This window comes from Solanum tuberosum, unplaced genomic scaffold (assembly GCF_000226075.1).
Source record: "Solanum tuberosum cultivar DM 1-3 516 R44 unplaced genomic scaffold, SolTub_3.0 scf00185, whole genome shotgun sequence".
NCBI classification, from domain to species: Eukaryota; Viridiplantae; Streptophyta; class Magnoliopsida; order Solanales; family Solanaceae; genus Solanum; species Solanum tuberosum.
In genome coordinates this window covers 97,465-117,242 of record NW_006239122.1, presented here as the reverse complement: position 1 = coordinate 117,242, position 19,778 = coordinate 97,465, and the positions used below count along the sequence as shown (strand labels likewise).

General features: G+C 33.9%; 1 protein-coding gene across 1 annotated transcript; it reads right to left on the bottom strand.

Moving 5' to 3' along the window:
• Positions 1–15,861: 15,861 nt before the first annotated feature.
• On the bottom strand, positions 15,862–17,891 carry LOC107062091 (zinc finger MYM-type protein 1-like). Its single transcript, XM_015312322.1, has 2 exons — positions 16,922–17,891; positions 15,862–16,880 (listed from the first exon to the last, which is right to left on the bottom strand). Exons 1-2 carry the CDS (start codon positions 17,889–17,891, stop codon positions 15,862–15,864), a joined length of 1,989 nt encoding a protein of 662 aa, XP_015167808.1.
• Positions 17,892–19,778: the final 1,887 nt, after the last annotated feature.

Sequence of the window (19,778 nt, the reverse complement as noted above, 5' to 3'; positions counted from 1 at the left end):
GTACACTTTGGGCTCATTCCTTGCATTTCTTTGAGTTGAGGTTCGTCTTTAAGTCAGCCTCATCAATGTCCGAAGAAATTGGAACCTGAAACAGATTTCGGAAAGCAGAAAAATAGGTTGTATACATCGGATATACACTGATATACAACAAGTGTATACAAAAATGGGAATTGAACCAAGAGCCCAAATCAGCACTAAGTCTGGCCCAAAAAAAAGGGCCCAAATTCAATCTCTCCATTACTCTTAAATTATTTAATTGTGATTATTTATTATTTGTTATTTTATTAACTCTAACTTTAAAATTGTTAATAGACTTAATCGAAATCCCCAAAAGATGAACTACTTCTTTGTGTTGTTTTGTTTTAATAAATTTCAATTTTATCACTCTTGTATTCTTTATATACTTAAATATTTTAATCAAAATTTTCACTTTGATTTAATTGATTCAATTGGCTTAAGTTATTATCTTTGAAATAAAACAAATGAATTTTAATTAATCCAATTTTCTTTTCTACAAAATTCTAATCCTTTGCAATTCAATTCAAATATTTTAATTAAGGTTCCCCTTTCTAAAAAAGTCAAAAATTATCTTTGTTTAACTAATTATTTTTGAGTTAATATTAAAAGTCATTTGTATTAATCATTTTTCTAAAAAATAGTCAAAATATATTTAACGAAGTCGCAGGATAACCGTATGTTAGCGGACTCTTCAAATGCCTTAAAAACCTTTTTGAAGCGTAAATAAGAACTTCTTACCCATTTTCTCCAAATTTATAAAGATTTGATTTGTTAAAATCTTTTTAAATTAAGTTTTCTTAATTTCTTTAAAAAATTATATGACGACTCTTTTCTAAGTATTTTTCTCAAGTTGTTTGATACTTAGAACATTTCAAAAAGTTATTTTTCTAAATATAGTAAAATCACGGCATAACATGTGACATATTACTTCCAGCTTCCCTAGCACCAGATTCCCAATTGAGGGGGAACATAAGGTCCAACCCGATCATTTCTGCTGCCATAGTTATTCCGGTTGCAGTTGTTGTCGCGATTGAAGTTCCCATCCCGGACATATTGAACCTCTCGGTTGTAGTTACCATAGTTTCAACCTTGATTTCCTTGACCTTGGCGCCAATTATCCGTATTGGAACTTTGGGCGTTTGGTCGGAAACCCCCCCATCTGATCATTCACCGCATAAGTATCCTCTTCATAGTAACACTCCTCAACCGATGGTGGATTCCTAGTCAAATAATTCATATCATTTACCTTCTCCGCACCTTCGCTCACATGCTTCAAAACCAACCCTAGTTCAGTCCTCATCTGAGCCATCTCCTCACGAATCTCATATGTAGACTGGTTGTTTATAGTATGAACGACAAACGTGTTCCTCCCAGTCTCCGACTTTCTAGTGCTCCAAGCTTTGTTATTCCGAGAGATCTTCTCCAGTTTCTCTGCAATCTACTCAAAAGTACACTCACCATATGAACCTCCAACAATAGTATCAAGCATTGCCTTACTGTTGTCATCCTGACTTCGGTAGAAATATTCCTTCAACGACTCATCATCAAAACGGTGATTTGGAACACCCCTTATGAAAGCAGTGAACCTGTCCCAAGAACTACTCACAGACTCTCCAGGTAATGCTACAAAATTGTTGAGTTTATCTTTGTGGTTCAGTTTCTTGGACACTGGAAAGAATCTTGCTAGGAACACATCAATCAATTGTTCCCATGTATAGATTGAGTTATATGGAAGCTCATTAAACCACACTACATCATCGCCGGTTAATGATAGAGGGAATACCTGCAAACGAATGACATCCATGTCCAAGTCCAGTCGACCCACACAACTATTGCAAACACTCCTCAGCTTGGTTACATGCGTCCGTGGCCAGACCAGCAAACAACCCCCTTGCTGTGGGCATCTGCATCAAACTGCTAGTCACCACAAATGTATACCCCGGAGGTAGAGGGGGTAGATCAAGAGGTCCGTCAGATTCAACAGAATTAAAGTTGACCCTATAGTTATCATGTAGTCTTGGCCCTGGTTGATCTTGTACCCTCACTGCATCTCTCAATAGATTCTCAGCTTGAATTTGATTATTCTCATCACCAACCCTCGGAGGCTGCAACCCAACACCATCACCTACTTCTCCTCCGATAGGATTAGCTGTCACTCCTTAATTATTCATTCTCTGCAAAGTTCAGTTCAGTTCTGGATCGTAGGGAGTAAGTGGTTCTCTTTGACTCCGTGTACTTGGCATACACTAGAGTAGGAACCTGAGAGAGACAAAACAAAAGAAAAGTAAAAATTAGGAAATATTTGACTAAAGTTCAATAATGTAGTTAAACTAATCTAAAGCCTTATTCCCCGGCAGCGGCGCCAAAATTTGATACGCTCAAATTACACCTCCCTAAAGAAGCATAAGCGATCATTATCAAGTAAAGAACCCAACTTGTAGGTTGGGGTCGATCCCACGAGGAATATGATTTAGACTTAAACTTAACTGACGATTATATTCGTTTAGTCAATGTATTTTTGAAAATAAGTAATTAAAGGGGGCGGGGGAGATTTGTGAAACAAATTCAAGAAATTATGTAAGTATTCAGTGAATAAGATTCAAACTTTAGTTGTTATCAAGATGAGAAAGTAACTAGGGTGTACATGTTCCCCATAATCTCATAACACGATAATCCTAGTAATATCAATCCTTTCCTAGTGTATTACATGCAAAGTGATAAGTTAGGTATCTCTAATTCCTTGGTCCGGCAACTAGAGAATTTCACCCGCACCTTGGTCCGGCTACGTGTGTATAATTTACTAACCCTTACAGTTACCTCATATTAGACATCACATCGATGTATGACTTAGTTTTTACCCTCGCACCAATCGACATTAGACTATTAGATAGTATAACACTAAATATATGCTGATAATTCTTTTCTTATTAACTACCTCCTTGGTCTGGCAGGCAGCAACAATGTGAGTTCTAACGCGTGCACTCGTTAAAAAGACTTTTAAGCGAAAGAATTATCAATGCATGCAATAACGCTATTCAAGAATTACTTAGTTAATATTCATACATTGTTAGTCGATCATGGTTCCCACAACCCTAGTTGTGGATTTAGTTATCCATAGTAGCAAGAACACAATTCATATTTTTTAGATGAAGAAATCATGAAACTTACATAATGAGAAGAATAAAACCTAGAATATCAACTTGAATTTCAAAAGCCAAAATCTTCAAAACGAACTTAGGAAATCAAGAATTGCTAAAGTTGCAAGTTAATCTCTGAAGCCAAAAACTAGAACAAGAATAATAAAGTCTAACCCCCAAAAACGAGGTTTACATGCCCTATATATAGAACAATAAGTCCTAACTAAAAAGGAAACAAAATAAGGAAATAATGTTTCAAGACGCGGTTTCGATCCACAATACTGACCTACGGACCGTGGATTGATCTACAGTCCGTAGGTCCCTTCCGTGACTCAGGACTTGGGCAAATTTTCATCTTCCAAAACATCATCTCTGAAGCAAACGACAGATCAACACTACGGACTGTAGATTGATCTACGGTCCGTGGATCCTCTTCCGTAGCTCCATACTTGGAATCTTCAAAATCAGGTACTGGAACCCTTCTCTGAATCATTTGACGGATCAACAGTACGGTCCGTAGATCAATCTATGGTCCGTCGATTGCAACCGTGGTTCCACACTTGGTCAAGAATTCCCTGATTTTCTTTCAAGCCTTTCCTGCCCATCTACGACATCCATCTATGAAGAGTGAATGGACCTACGGTCCGTGGATCACCTCCGTAGATCCCCTTTTCTACACATCCTTTAGTTGTGTCTCTCAGTTTCCACGTCTGAACATATTTCCTACAAACATCAGAAAATACATAAAAACCAATACAAAATGACCGTAGACACACACAACTCTTAAGTGAAATGTATTAAAAATATCGTAAACTCACGGTATATCAGTATGGGATGCTATTCATACATTGCACAAATTATTGCTTGGGGTTACTTGATGTGAAAGCTTAATGTGATGAAATGACTTATATGTTGATTATGTTCTAATGTGAAGAAATGACTTGTATTTTGGTTATGTCTGTATATTATACCTCTTATACTCATGTTCATGAAGTTTTCTCAAATTGGCATAAGCATGACTTTCAAATAAAATGTTCGTTTTAAAGCATGGTTTTTGCATGGCTATCACACTTAGTTCATTAAATGTGCTAACCCATATTTCTTCTATTTTTACTACAAATTGTAGGTTTCGACAAGTGAGTTGATTCCTCCTAGTTGAAGCTTGGATTGAGTTCTTCCAAGACTTGTGGTATGTCCTCATGGATCCGAGGACAAGTACTTTTGAAGTTTCATGTCTTTCATTGTATTAGATACTTTAAGACTTTCGATTGTAAAGGGCCGTGTCCCTACTTTTGTTTCAAGATATTTTTAGATGGCCATGTGAGATAAGTAGACTTCTGCTGTTTTAAATAAAGTTTTGATTGTATGGATTTAAAGAAAAGTTTTAATTCCGTACCATTTTCCTTATATCAAATGTAATGAATGCTATGAGGCTTGGATGAGGCTCTTCAAAGTCTTGTACGCCGTGTCGCATCTAGGGGGTACCCTTGGATTGTGACAAACATGGTATCAGAGCACAAGATTTTGGGAATGATTTTTAAGATTGATGTCTCACAAGCCACGTCTAGTAGAGTCTTGTTCATGGGTGTGAGTCGTGACACATTTATGAGTGATAGGCTATAGGACGTTAGGAAGCTACACTTCTTTCATTTTCTTTGAAGTTGTGCCGTAGAGTTTAGCTCTATAAAAGTCCTTTTCCTAACCCTTCGCTTGTGTTTATAGGATATGAATACAAGAAGGGCTACCACAAGAAGAGTGAAAGAGGAGATTGTGAATGCGGGAGTTCCTCAAGGTGACCAAGTTCCTCAAGGAAATCAAGTTTCGGTGGATCCCCTGACCATGACCAATGAGGAAGTTAGGTCGGCTCTTTTGATGATGGCTCAAGTCGTAACTACTCAAGCCCAAGCTATGACGGACCAAGCTAATAGGGGTGTTGAAACTCATGTGAACCCGATTGTGAGCACTATGGCTTCTAGGTTGAGAGACTTTGTGAGGATGAATCCTCCGATATTTCTTGGTTCCAAGGTGGGAAAGGATCCCCAAGAGTTTTTGGATGAAGTGTATAAGGTAGTGAATGCGATGGGGATGACTTCTATAGAAAAAACGGAACTAGCCGTTTATCAATTGAAGGACGTTGCCCAAATTTGGTTCTCTCAATGGAAGAGTAATAGGCCGGTAGGAGTGAGGCCTATATATTGGGAATTATTCAAGGAAACATTCCTTGGTAGGTTCTTTCCCCGTGAGAAGAGTGAGGTTAAGATGGAGGAATTTATCAATCTTAGGCAAGGTAACATGAATGTTTAAGAGTACTCCTTGAAATTTACCCAATTGTCTAAGTATGCTCCATCTTTGGTGTCTAACCCAAGGGATGAGATGAGTCATTTTGTGACAGGTGTATCCGACCTAGTGGAGGAAGAGTGTCGTACAACAATGCTACTTGATGATATGAACATTTCTAGGCTCATGGTATATGCTCAATCTATTTAGGAGTCCAAACTTAAAAGAAAGAATAGGGAGATGAAGAGAGTTAGATCCGATGAGCAAGGTCAACCAAGGTTCAAAAAGAGAGCCCCAAACCAAGATTCTTCAAGCACTCCTAGGGTTAACTAAGAGAAAGGTAATGGGTCTCCATTTCCTAAACCTATTTGCACCACTTGTGGGAAGAAGCATCATTGGAAGTGCCTAGCCGGTACTAGTGGGTGTTATGGTTGTGGAAAAAGTGATCATCAAGTGAAAAATTGTCCTACTCTTTCGGCCAAAGGAAGGGAGGCCAAACAAGATTCTCTTAATGACCTGTATCTTGATGCTTGAAAGAAAAATTATTTATATGTACTCCAAGCTAAAGAGGGCAAATGAGCTCATCCGGATGAAGGCACCGATAAGTGATAGTTCCTTATAGTTGTGAATGTGGTATTGAGGTTCCTATGTTGTTTTCATGTTAGCCTTAGAATGGGTTTACTCTTAAATGGGAGATGGTATGTTGAATAGTAAGGTTGTTGAGAGTTCTGATATCCTTATCATTTTCTTCTGTTTCTATTCAAGCTTGAGACCAAGAGTTCCTTGTAGCTTGTTTCATGTTTTGGAGTCATGTGTTATTTATATGTTTCCATGATCTCCTTATGTCATGCATGTTTTGATAAAAAAATATGTTTATATGAGAAGATGAGTTTTCATGATTGTGTTCCTCATGTTGATGTGCATCTATAATGAGTTGCCTAAATGCTTCATGAGTTGACTTGTTGAATATGCTTGAATGTGTCTTTGAGAAGAGTTGCATAAATTGCCTTATGATGTTGTAATGAGCATGGTGTGAGTTGGGGAAGGAAATTCCTCCAATGAAATGAGATATGTTGATGCTTTCGTGCATAATGAGTTTGTAGATGTATTTCATACTTCCTTGTGTTGCATTGAGCTTATTGATGTGGAGTGGATGTTTCCTCCTATGATTGTGCATTATATTGATGTGTCATGCATGATGGGCCACTAGTCTTGAGTCGTTATCTCTTAAAGTGTTTAAAGGTGTCATTCGAGGACGAATGTTCCTAAGGGGGAGATAATGTAACGACCCGAAAAATTTGTAAGTGAACTAGAGCCTAAACGTGAGGGTTAACGTCAAGGGTTAATGGGTTTAGTGGTTAAACGTTAAAGTACATACTAGACCCCGTAGTTTAAAAGACCTTCTAAGGTTTGGTTGAGGGTTGCAAGGTCTAGTGCCAAGCCAAAAGAGGCAAGCTAAAGCCAAAGGCCAAGGCTGCCCCAAGCTTGGCCAAACACTACCCAAGGACTACGACCACCTTCACGACCAGTGGTATTGACCACGGTCCATGAATAGGATCGTGAAGGTCCCTTAGGCATGTGTGAAGCAAGGCATTGAGGCCTAGGCACTGCCTAGGAACCACGACTCGTGGGAGGTCTCGTGGTTTTGCCTTAGCATTGTGGAGGAGAAGGCTGCTTAAAATACCATCTATCCACTGCCTACCATGACCACGAGGGTCTTCATGACCCGTGGTGTCCACCACTAGTCGTGGTGCCACCCGTGGTTGGCAAGACAATGTGCTCACAAGGTTACCCAAAGAAGGCTCTTCTTCACGAGCCACTTCACGGCTCGTGGTGAAGACCACAGACCGTGGGAAGGCTTGTGGGATTGCCTTCACCACTTGGGAGCCTTGGAAAGTTGAGGGAGCTACTTCCCAAGGGACCACAGGCACCACCATGAGTCGTGGTCCCTGATGGGGGCTGCCCAAGTTGAGGGGTATTAAGTAATTTCCTTTTAATTAATATTGTGTGGGATCATTTTTAATTGTTTTATATCACTTATATATATAGTTTTAAGTTCTAAAACAATTCATTTACCCCTTTATTCTCCAAAACCCAAATCAAATCAAAAGAGTTCTTTCTCTAAAAAAATTCTCTCTAGAAGTTCCCAAAGAAGAAGAAAAAGAAGTGGGGTCTAGGGCTTGAAGATTCAAAGTGTTTCTTCTCAAATTAAGGGGAAAACTCCATTAAAGGTAAGGTAGTCTTCATCCTTGACTAAGTTTCATTCAAGGAGCCAATTCCAAAATATGATTTCAAGTTCCAAATTTACCCAAAAAGTAGGGTTTTCAATTTAAGCATGGGTTCAATTCCAAAACGTTTTCAAGGGTTAATATTTGATGATTTATGAATGAATTGGTGTATTTATGATGATTTACAATGAATTTTCCCATGAACCCATGTTCTTCCCCAAATTACTAAATTGAATGTTTATGACTTGCGTTGATTGATTATGGAGGTATGTTGATGGATTATGCCTAAATTGATTTAGATTATTGAATTGCTTAATTTTTCATGCCTAAATGTGGTATTATAAGATATGTTGGTGACTGATGGTTCATAGCCTTGGAAGGCAATTTCATGAAGGTTAATGTATGAGTATGATGTTATGAAAATGTTTATCATTCCAATGAAAGTTATATGATCATGTCTATATTGTATTTGTGATATCATTGAAATGTCTTTATCAATTGTGCACTTATGAATGTTGATGATATAATGTGAAGGGTTTCCTTAATGTAATGTATATCTTGAATTGGTAGGATTATGCATGTATAAATGAAAGTAATGTGGATTGATGTATCTTGAATTGGTAGGCTTAAGACATCCTTTTCTTGTATTGATGAGTGTGACCTTGAATGTTGTATCTTGAATTGGAAGGCTTAGGCATGCTCTTCTTATGAAATGAATGTATCTTGACTTAATGAACATGAATCGATAGACCTAATGTTGGTGGCTCTTCATGATGAGTCTAGAAACTAATGTGATGATAAACCTTGAATCGGTAGACCTAATGTTGGTGGTCCTTTCATGTGTAAAATGCTGAAACTTGTATCGGTAGACCTAGTGGTGGTGGCCCTTCTTGAGGATTCAATGAGTTATCCATGTAATGTACCTTGAATCGGTAGACCTAATGATGATGGCCGTTTCATGTGTAACGTACCTTGGGTCGGTAGGCCTAATGTTGGTGGCCCTCTCAAGTACAATAATGTTAATGAAAATGAACTACTCTATGGCAATGGAGGCTAAGCACCGAGTGTATATGGTAAGATGGAAACTCTCCCCATGCTAGGTTAGGGTTCCAATGAACATCTTCCTATCCCATAACTATGTGCCCATATAGGATACTAGCTAGTGGATCGACTTAAGCTAAAATGTTACCGGTTCTACCTTAGGCAAGTAGACCAACCCTTACGATGTGGGATAGTACATCAGATTCCATGTTAAGCTCACATGGTCTATGTCGGTTAAACGGTTATTCCCATCATGTGAGATGTGCACTATGGTTGCTTGAGAAGTTCTATGAAGTGTGGGTGGTAGTATGTGATGCCATTCATGCATTGCACGAGTATGCTTTGAGAGGGCTATGGTGAGTTCTCTAATGTCTTAATGACTAATGAATGAAAGTGCTCTAAATGAACCTAATGAAGAATGTTGACTTATATGCTTAATGTGATGATGCATGCTATACTTGGATTGTATTATGAGTCACTTCCTTGTTATGACTTATGAAATGTTTATGTTCCTTACGTATGAGTATTGTCCAATGATGACAAGAAGGAATGGTAAGTTCAATTTTGGTGGCCTTAATGTGGATGGTGGTATGAGATGCTAGTCATACATTGCACAAAGTATAGCTTGGGGTTACTTGAGGTGAAAGCTTAATGTGATGAAATGGCTTATATGTTGATTATGTTATAATGTGAAGAAATGACTTGTATGTTGGTTATGTTTGTATATTATGCCTCTTATACTCATGTTCATGAAGTTTTCTCAAATTGGCATAAGCATGACTTTCAAATAAAATGTCCGTTTTTAAAGCATGATTTTTGCATGGCTATCATACTTAGTACATTAAATGTGCTAACCCATATTTCTTCTATTTCTACTACAAAGTGTAGGTTCCGGCAAGTGAGTTGATTCCTCCTAGTTGAAGCTTGGATTGAGTTCTTCCAAGACTTGTGGTATGTCCTCATGGATCCGAGGACAAGTACTTTTGAAGTTTCATGTCTTTCATTGTATTAGATACTTTTAAGACTTTTCGATTGTAAAGGGCCGTGTCCCTACTTTTGTTTCAAGATATTTTTAGATGGCCATGTGAAACAAGTAGACTTCCGCTGTTTTAAATAAAGTTTTGATTGTATGGATTTAAAGAAAAGTTTTAATTCCGTACCATTTTCCTTATATCGAATGTTATGAATGCTATGAGGCTTGTATGAGGCTCTTCGGAGTCTTGTATGCCGTGTCGCATCTAGGGGTACCCCTGGGTCGTGACACAAACGAAGAATGAATACCAATAATTTTGTATTCCCCTTCTTGTGTTATATTCGTTGCAATTTTATATATTATGTCTTCATAAAAATTATATTGCTTTAGACAAATAAAATACAAAATATGTCTTACTAAGTTTGTAATTCAAATATCAGGTTGTATTTCAGTATGATTTTGTATTTCAAACGAAAAAATGAATACCAATAAATTTCTATTTCCCTTCTTATAATGTATTCGTCACAATTCTATAAATTATGTATTCAATCATAACATATAGAATTGTGACGAAAATATTATATACCTATTTGAATGACTACAAACTAAAAAAGAAATAGAATGTTTTAAAATAAAAATACAAATGATGAGTAAAAGAAAAACAATTGACAAACAAAAATTAATATGAAAACAATTTTGCAACCTTCTTCTTTGACTATGTCTTTCTTCTTCTTCTTCTTCATCTGCTATGTTCTTTTTTTCGATATTTTTCATCAAAATCGAATCTGAATCTGTATTCACTTGTGCATTAGTAACCCTATAAGCAAAATTCGAAATTATTAAATATGAATGTATAAAAAAATCAAACAATAATGATGTATGGGTGCTAATATAGATCACTACAATCTACTAAATCTCAAATATGAAAACAAAATCACAAAAAAATCGAACAATAGTGTTTAAAAGTCGAAAGATCTGAAATACATAAAAGAGGGAAATCTCAAAAAATACTTGGTGAATCTGAAAACAAACTCACAAAAAAATGAACAATAATGTTTAAAAGGTGAAAAATTTGAAATACAAAATACTTGGTGAATATGAAAACACCAAATCTAAAACCCTAAGAGCAAATTTCGAAATTATCAAATATAAATATATTAAAAATCAAACAAAATAAACATATGAATGAATTTGTAGATTCTAATAAATCTGAAATTTTAAAACGAAATCACAAAAAAATAGAAAAATTTTATTTAAAAGACTAAAAATCTGAAATACATAAATATTAGATGAATATCTAAACAAACTCGCATAAAAATTGAAAAATTGATGGAAAATCCGTAAAATATACAATCCGAAATATACACCATAATCGTGATTTTGAATACAAATCAAAAGAAATCTACATAAATAATCGAAATTACCTTTACCAATCGAGAAATTTCTTGAATTAATATAGATATTTTGTTTACCAACCGAGAAATTCCTTGAATTAATACAGAGATTTTGTTGAAGAATCTATAAGAACTTTGAATAATTTGTGTTTCTAGGTTAGCAGAAAAACATGAAGAAAGAGAAACTGTCAACCTGAAAGGTGGGGAGAAATAAATTCTTTAACTGAGAAACGTGAAAGGTGGGAAACGTGTAAGATGTGGAAAGAATATTAATGGGTAGTATTGTATTTGTTTTTTTTTAATTTTTAATCGGTTATTGGTTAGAATTTGGTCCAATGATGGACTCTTTTGATAATTAAAAGGAAATATAAATAATAAAATCTGGATACAATTTTTTTTTGAAAATATTGACATTTTAAATAAATATTTTAAAGTGTAGTTGTTTTGACTAAATATGTTAAGTATTATGACTAGATAACTAATTTTCTCTAAAATAAATTTGGGTCAAAAAGCAAAAGGCCGAGTGGTATTCCTATTTTATTCCATATCTTTATTAGGAAAATTATGGCAGTTAAGTAAATATATACAAGCTAATTAGTTAACATAGTTTGTATTAATTACAATTCGAAACTTACATCTATCTATAATTACACTCCTCTCTTTCGTCTCTCGCTTCTCTTCCCCCTCTCTCTGGAATCTCGCTCGCCTCTCTCCTCTTTTCAATCATCTCTCCCTCGCCTGTGTCCTCTCCCTGCCCAGTCTCTCTCGTAAATTCTCTTTTGTCAATATCTCTCTCACTTTATATAAAACACACAAATTATACTAACACAAATGTATAAATTGTGTTTGTGTTTGTATAAAGTGAGAGAGACTGGATATACAAATACATATTTCTCCATCATATACACTTATAATTATACAAATACAAATCTTCCCTGTCCAGTTCTCTTGTGTTTTTTTTTCTCTCTCTCCCGCTTTATAAAAACACAAATTATATAAATGCAATGTATAATTTGTGTTTGTATAAAGCGAGAGAGATTGGATATACAAGTACAAATGTTTTAACTCGATTCAATTGTATACGAATTCAAATTGTATGCAGATATAAAAATACAATCATTGATACATATACATAGTAGTTTCATAAATACAATTATATAACCAATTATCCTCTCTCCACTCTCTGCCCTCTCTCGCTCGCCTCTCTCCTCTCTCTTCCAGTCTCGCTCCTCACTCTCCTCACTATAACATGTACCTATGAATTGTAATTAGCGATCTATAGCTATGGAGCATAATTAAGCTATTTTTGAATGACTATATGTGAAAAATCCCCTTTTAAAAGGGAAAATTACGCGTATAAGCAAATATAAACTAGTTAATTAGTTAACATAGCTATAGTTTGCCTTAATTACAATTGGCGACCTACTTTTAGCTATAATCACAATTCACACGTTTGTATAATTCGAAATTTGTATAACTTTTGTTTAATGTAATTTTGTATAATATAATTTGTATAACTGTTTATACTTCAGATGTTTTTAATTGTATAAATTCGTTATTTCGAGTTTATACAAAAATAACTGAATTATACAAATGTACCCGCGAATTATACAAACCTGCGAATTATACAAACCCGCGAATTATACAAACGAGGTAGCTAAAACTATAGCTACAACCCGTAAATATGCAAACTATAACTCTGAAGCATAATTAAGTTTATTATAGTAGCTATTTGCGAAAGTTCTCCATTTTAAAATTTACCAAATTAGGCCAAACTGTTCTACTTTCTTTCAATTTGCATTTTTTCCCTTTCAATTTCGTCATTAATGACTGTTGCTTCTTCTTCTTCGTCTTTTTCGTTATTTTTTTTTATAAATAATTCAACGTACCGAAAATGTGGATTATTTTGAGCCGAATTATATGTCAAATGACTCCAAATATCGAGAAGTTTCATATCTAAATTTAGAGGTGATTTTGAGTTAATTGAGATTGAACTCATCAGTGTATACTTCATGTATAATCAACGTATACTTTATGCATAATCTACATTCAGCCTTTTGAGTATATCATAATGTATTATTAGTGTATAAATCATATATAGGTAAGTTGTATTATAATGAGTGTATACTTTTTATGACTTTTGACAAACTATATTGTATAATCAGTGTATATTTACTGTGATTTTTGACTATTTTTTATATAAATAGAAATATGACTATATTTATTATAAACTAATTATTTTATCATATATATTTGAGAGTAGTGCTAAAATAGTAAAATATATTGACTGATCTAGTATGATGGTAAAATATCTATAAATATGAGCTTAGTCTGATGGGTAGACATAAATACCTTATATTATTACTGAAAAAAATCATTAGGAAATCAATTTTGGGTGGATCGTTTTACAAGTCGCTTGGAAATATGAAGTTTCATATTCAATTTTTTATAAAACAATTTTAAATCCATCCACAATGTAAAAGTTTAAATAAGAAATCGAATAAGTTCAAACTAAATCTCACTTTAGTTTTTGGGTTAGATGTGATAGTTTCTCACAAATGGTCCAATAATTATGATTTTTTTAAAAACTAATCAAGATCTCATAATTAAGTTTTAAAATCACTAAAATTTTAACCTACTAATACAAAAAATCACAATTGTCAGAAAATCCAACCTTTTGTTGAGTGATAATATTTTTTACTTGATATATATATATATATATATATATATATATATCTTTTAGTTTTTAATCTAATACAAACTCAATTAAAAGAAGAAATACCTGACCTATTTTTTCAACCTCCAGATGAATGATAATTCACCATAGCTTTTTTTATCCTCAAAATCTCATGCAAAATACTCCAAGAAAATAGCTCAATCAATATTCAAACAAAAAGGGTCTGTGAATATTGTAAAGAAGTAATTACTTACCAAAAAAGAAGAAGAAATTATTGTTTTTCGATGCAACTAGTAGTTGTAACTATTATTCCACACAATTCAATTTCTTATTATCCAACAAATTATAACGCCTTTTGATATTTATTAACTACACTTTTTAAATATTGGATCGAGTCTAGTTGGTCCTTTTTAAGATAAAAAGTAAAAAAAGTTAAAATATGGAGTAAAAAATTACCACTTGACGAAAGGTTAATTTTTTCGACAATTTATTTTAGTAAGACGAAAGTTTTATAAATTTCTATAAGAAAATATAATTATGTGATTTTAGTGAAATAAAATTAAAGTCACGTAACCATATCGATGTATAATTTTATCATTTTAGGTGTAGCTTGTGATCAATGATAGGGGTCAATGGTACGGTTCAGTCGGTTATTTTTTTTAAATTATACCATCCCAATTTTTCAGTTATTTTATAATATATAACCAAAATTAGATTTTTTAAAACCATCTCAATCATATCGGTTTCTCTTCGGTATCAATATGGTTCGGTTAATTTTCATTTTTTTTTACTTTTAAAATATCACCTCAAAATATACTACTATTAAAATATTTCTTTCGCAAATATATTCTTGAAGAAGCACTTTAATTCTTCATCAAGTAGACAATAATGTAACACCTTGTTGCCATATTGTTTGATCTTAAACATTTAATAAGAGTGTTTGCATATGCTTTGTTGTATTGTTTGATAGAGTATCTATTACAATATCTTTCAATTTTAAACCTAATTAAGTAAATGTTAATTAAAGAGCAAAGACTCAAAGTTGTCCAGTCACTAGAGGCATAGGACCTAGGTTATATTTAAATATTTAAAAAATATCATAAAATATATTTATATATTAAATTTAACATATTGTTAATATATAAAATATATTTACATACATGTAAATTTGGTTCGGTTCGGGATTTTTTTGTTTTTTTCATAAACTAAAAAGACCATTTCAATTGTTCGGGATGGTTATACACTTAAATAAAAGTCTATGATTTTATTGAAAAAATAACACAAATCGATTCGGTTCGATTAGGTTCGATAGATTCGATCGATTTTTCATATTCTTTTGACACCCCTAATCAACGAAATATATGAAATTTATGGAAAACAAGAGTTTGAAATCTCAAGAGAGACCAAATGCACTAGGTAATAATTTTTTCTTTCTATTTTTTAAAAAGCTTTTATAAATATAGTTACTCGATATTTATATTATTATCCACTGAAAATAAATATAATTAAAGCGTGCATAAGCTATTGTAATGATGAAAGGAAAAGTTACATAATTATACAAACATTCCTAATATTTTTACTAATTCTTCCGTGTATAGTTTGAAATAATTACATATTGTCTCGTTAGTTAATAATTTCATATCAAATACATCTAGATACATGCATTTTTGCTACAAGATATACTGAAATAGGGAGAGAGACGAGTGTGATAAGGAGAGAGGCAAGTGAAATAGGAGGGAGACGAGCGAGATAGTCTATGTATCCATGATACTTCTAACAGCTTAAGTTTTTAGATGAAATGGCGATTCATTATTTTCCTAGTTTCTTAGGTATAGAGGATAGAAAAGAATGTTACCCCACGAACAGTGGCGGATCCAGGATTTAAAGGTTGTGGGTGCTCACTTCTTTTAACATAAACATGTTAGAAATCACAGTGTAAGCGTATACTAACTCAAACTCTTTAATAAAAAAAGTAAATGTATACTAACTCAAACTCTTTAATAAAAAAAATAAAGCAACGATTAATATTATCATCATCAAAAACAATCACTAGTTATAAGTCGCAATGACCTACTAGTAATATTATCATTACAAAAAGAGACTTCTAGTCTTAAAGTTATAATTGTGCTCGACGACTTTTCATATGTTGAAAACGATAAATAATAGCATCATTGCTTACATTTGCGAATATCTTACGCTCTACATAGCAAACTAAACAACCATTCAAAAATTCATCACCAATACTATTGCGAAGTTCATTTTTAATATACTTCATGGATGAGAAAGCTCGTTCCACAGAAGCAGTAGCAACGGGAAGAATGAGAGTCAACTTGATAAGCAAATAAACAAGTGGCCAAATTTGATGCAAATCTGACTTGACCAATACTTTAGCAAGATCACTAATTCCTTTCAAGTTGAAGAACCTCTTGTCAGAACCACAGACATAAACTATAAAGCTATCAAGCTGAAAACTGAGATCCCGAAGCTTGTTGTTGTCAAACTCATTCATATAATATTCAGCCAACCTCATTTTCTTGCCCTTATCAAAACTACCAAATGAATTAACTAGATTCAAACTAGCCATACCGAGAAGTAAGTCTGTACTCACAGCATCAAAACGATTATTAAGCTCTTGAAGATGCAAATCAATAATAGCATAAAATATTTCAACACACAAATGATGAGAATATGTAACATCAAGAGCTTTACGCTTTGACTTCCCAGGAAAGTAGCTAGCATCCATCTCCGGAATGACTATATCATGTTTATCACAAAAAGAAGAGACATCATCCATTAATGATTCGAATTCATTATCCCTCATATTTTGTAATCTTTGCTTTGTAAGAGCAAGAAATCCCATAGCATTGACAATATCTTGATCCATCCTTTGTAATGAGAAGTTCAATTCATTTGTCATCATAAGAACTTTCCACATCAAGTGCAGCATAAAGGCAAAATCAAATTTCTTAATCGTATCCACAAGAGTTTTAGCAACAAGCCTATCAGTATTGTTTGGACGCTCGCATCCAGTAAATTCAAGCACATGAATAACTGATGGAAATAGAACAATAAGATTATCTAATGTTCTATAATGAGAACCCCAACAAGTATCACCTGGCCGTTGTATATTGCTTCCTTTAATGAACAAGCAGATGTATCACTAACATGAATAATACCAACAAATCGCTCTATCACTTCTCCTTCTTTGTTAACATATCTCAAAACAAGTGCCATTTGCTCCTTGTGTGATACATCCTTTGATTCATCGACTAGTATCCCAAAATAATCCTCATCTAAATCTTCAAGAATAGATTTGATTGTTTCCTTAGCACAAGAATCAACAATATCCTTTTGAATACTTGGAGAACACATCATTTCATTTTTTGGAGCTTTTTCTAAAATAATGCTTCCAACATCTTCATTAATATCTCCATACCATTGCAAAAGTTCAAGAAAAATACCTCTATTTGAAGAAGATCGACTCTCATCATGTCCACGGAATGATAATCCTAATTTCAAGAGAAATCTTGTCACATCAACTAAAGCACTCAAGCGACGCCGAGACTCACTTTTTTCTTTCTGGGACTTTTTATCAAAGGAAGTGCGTATTGACTGTGATTGATTCATCAAATCAAGCATCTTGTTGAAACACTTGTTGTGGATGCTATTTATATCTCCAACATGAGCTCTAAATCTTTCAGTAGCTTTGTTCCAAGCTCTATAGCCAGTCTTTGTGAAAGCAGCATCAACCACATATCCACGACTTTCACATTCATTTTTAAACAAATAGCAACACAAACAAAATGCAGCATCTTTTGTTATGCTATACTCCAACCACTTACGACCATTAAACCAATCAGGAAAAAATTGCCGCATTTCCTTCCCAAACTTAGTTTTAGGAAATTTATGATCCTTAGGTTGGCAAGGCTTTTTAAGAATATAATATCTCCTAATATCATCACGTATATTAGGATTATATTCTGCAATGGGCTTTCTAATTCCCGGATCAGCTTCAAGAGATTCTAAATCAACATCTGAAATAAATGTTTTCTTTTGAATTTTCGGAGCTATGGTTGAAGCGGTAGATGGATGAGTAGAGCTAGAACTTGGATGCCCAATTTTTGACTTTGTGACATACTTATCCATCTCAATTTACAAAGATAAATTTCTGGAAAACAAATCAATTTTATCATAGAATTAATTCACATAATTCAATTAATTTTTATTGAAATCTATAACTTTCTATCAACAACCCAAACAACAATTAATATATCTATTTGATCTTTCAACACCACAAGCAATAATTAGCAATATATGAGTCAATGAGCACAAAATTTTCAATTGCACAATTTGTTATTTGTATACATCCTAAAATTTAATTTTTGAATCAAGTAAGTTGGTAAGAAAAAAAAATTATTTCAAAAGTATTCAAAAAAAACATTTTTAATCACAAAACACTAAATATGTGAGACTCTAAAGTCTAAATCTATTTATCAAGTAACAAAAAAAAGTATGTGGAATATATTTTAAGAATTAAGACTTAAAGAGTACTAGCCATAAGCAATGTAAATCTCAAAACCTAATTTCCCTAACCCTTTTTTTTCATTATCTAACTTTAATCAAACATTAAATCTTATTACCTTGCTTTTGTATTTTGATTTTGAAAAGAAAAAAGTTAGAAGTTTGTTGTTGGGTTGGTTGCTTTCTCTTTGAAAACTAAGAAGAAGAAGAATGATTTCCTTCTTTTTGTTAAAAGAAAAAATCCCCATAAAAGTGGGCAGTGAAAAAGGTTTTAAAACATAGAAAAAGTTAAAAATAAAAAAGAAAGAATAAGTTAGTCACCCTAAACTAATTAAGAATAGGAAAAGTCAAAACAAATACAAAATTCGGAGTAAAATAAGCCCTTAATTCAAAAAAGGAAAAGTAAAAAAAAAGGTGCAAAATTCGCTGGAAAATGTAAAAAAGGAAGAAAAGAATGGGGTTGACGGGATTCGAACCCTCGCCCTCATGCTTCGCGCGCATTATTTTTCCAAGTGTTAACCAGCGCACCCACGACTGCTAGTGTTCTATGGGTGTTTATTTTTATTTAATAACGTATTTATCATATTTTCTATATATATATACAAATTTTTTTCCGGAGTCAATGGGTGCTCGAGCACCCAAAACTCACTACGTGGGTCCGCTACATGTGAATCGCACTAGATACATGTATCTGGGATACCAAATACATTCGAGATACATTGTGAAATACATATACATAGGGAGAGAGGCAATCAAGAGAGTAAGATATATGTAAATCCATTTAAATACATTGTATCTGGAACAAATTACACCTATTTTGACCCTATGAATGCATGTATCTAGACGCGCCAGATACATGTATCCGAAGTCCAAATTCTGGTAAGATTTGTAATATTGAAAACTCATGTAAAGGAAAGTAATTTACTCATAAATTAATGACATTTGCGTTGTTTGCCCAAATTTAAACTATTACGACGTGAACTTATATCAACAACAACAACAACAACATACCCAGTGAAATCCCACAAAGTGGGGTCTGGGGAGGGTAAAGTGGACGCAGACCTTACCACTACCTCGTGGAGGTAGAGAGGCTGTTTCCGGTGGACCCTCGGCTCAAATACATCCAAACCAAGTAAGAGAAGAGGAAACATTATATAAAACATAACATCCAATAAGAAAAATAGTGCATACTCAACAACGGAGACAATAACATCAAGAAAATACTGTGAGGGGCGAAGCGCAGTAAACGACATATGACTATATGATACACAGACAAGAACTACAAGTGCCAGGCTAGGACTACTACAGACACTACCAACCCACACCCTCGCAAAGGAAGACAACACGCTAACCCTACTAACCTTCAACCTTAATACGCGACCTCCACTCCTTCCTATCTAGAGTCATGTCCTCGGTGATGTGAAGATGAGCAAAGTCCTGTCTAATCACCTCTCCCCAGTACTTCCTAGGCCTACCTCTACCCCTCCGCGTACCCTTTACCACCAGTCCCTC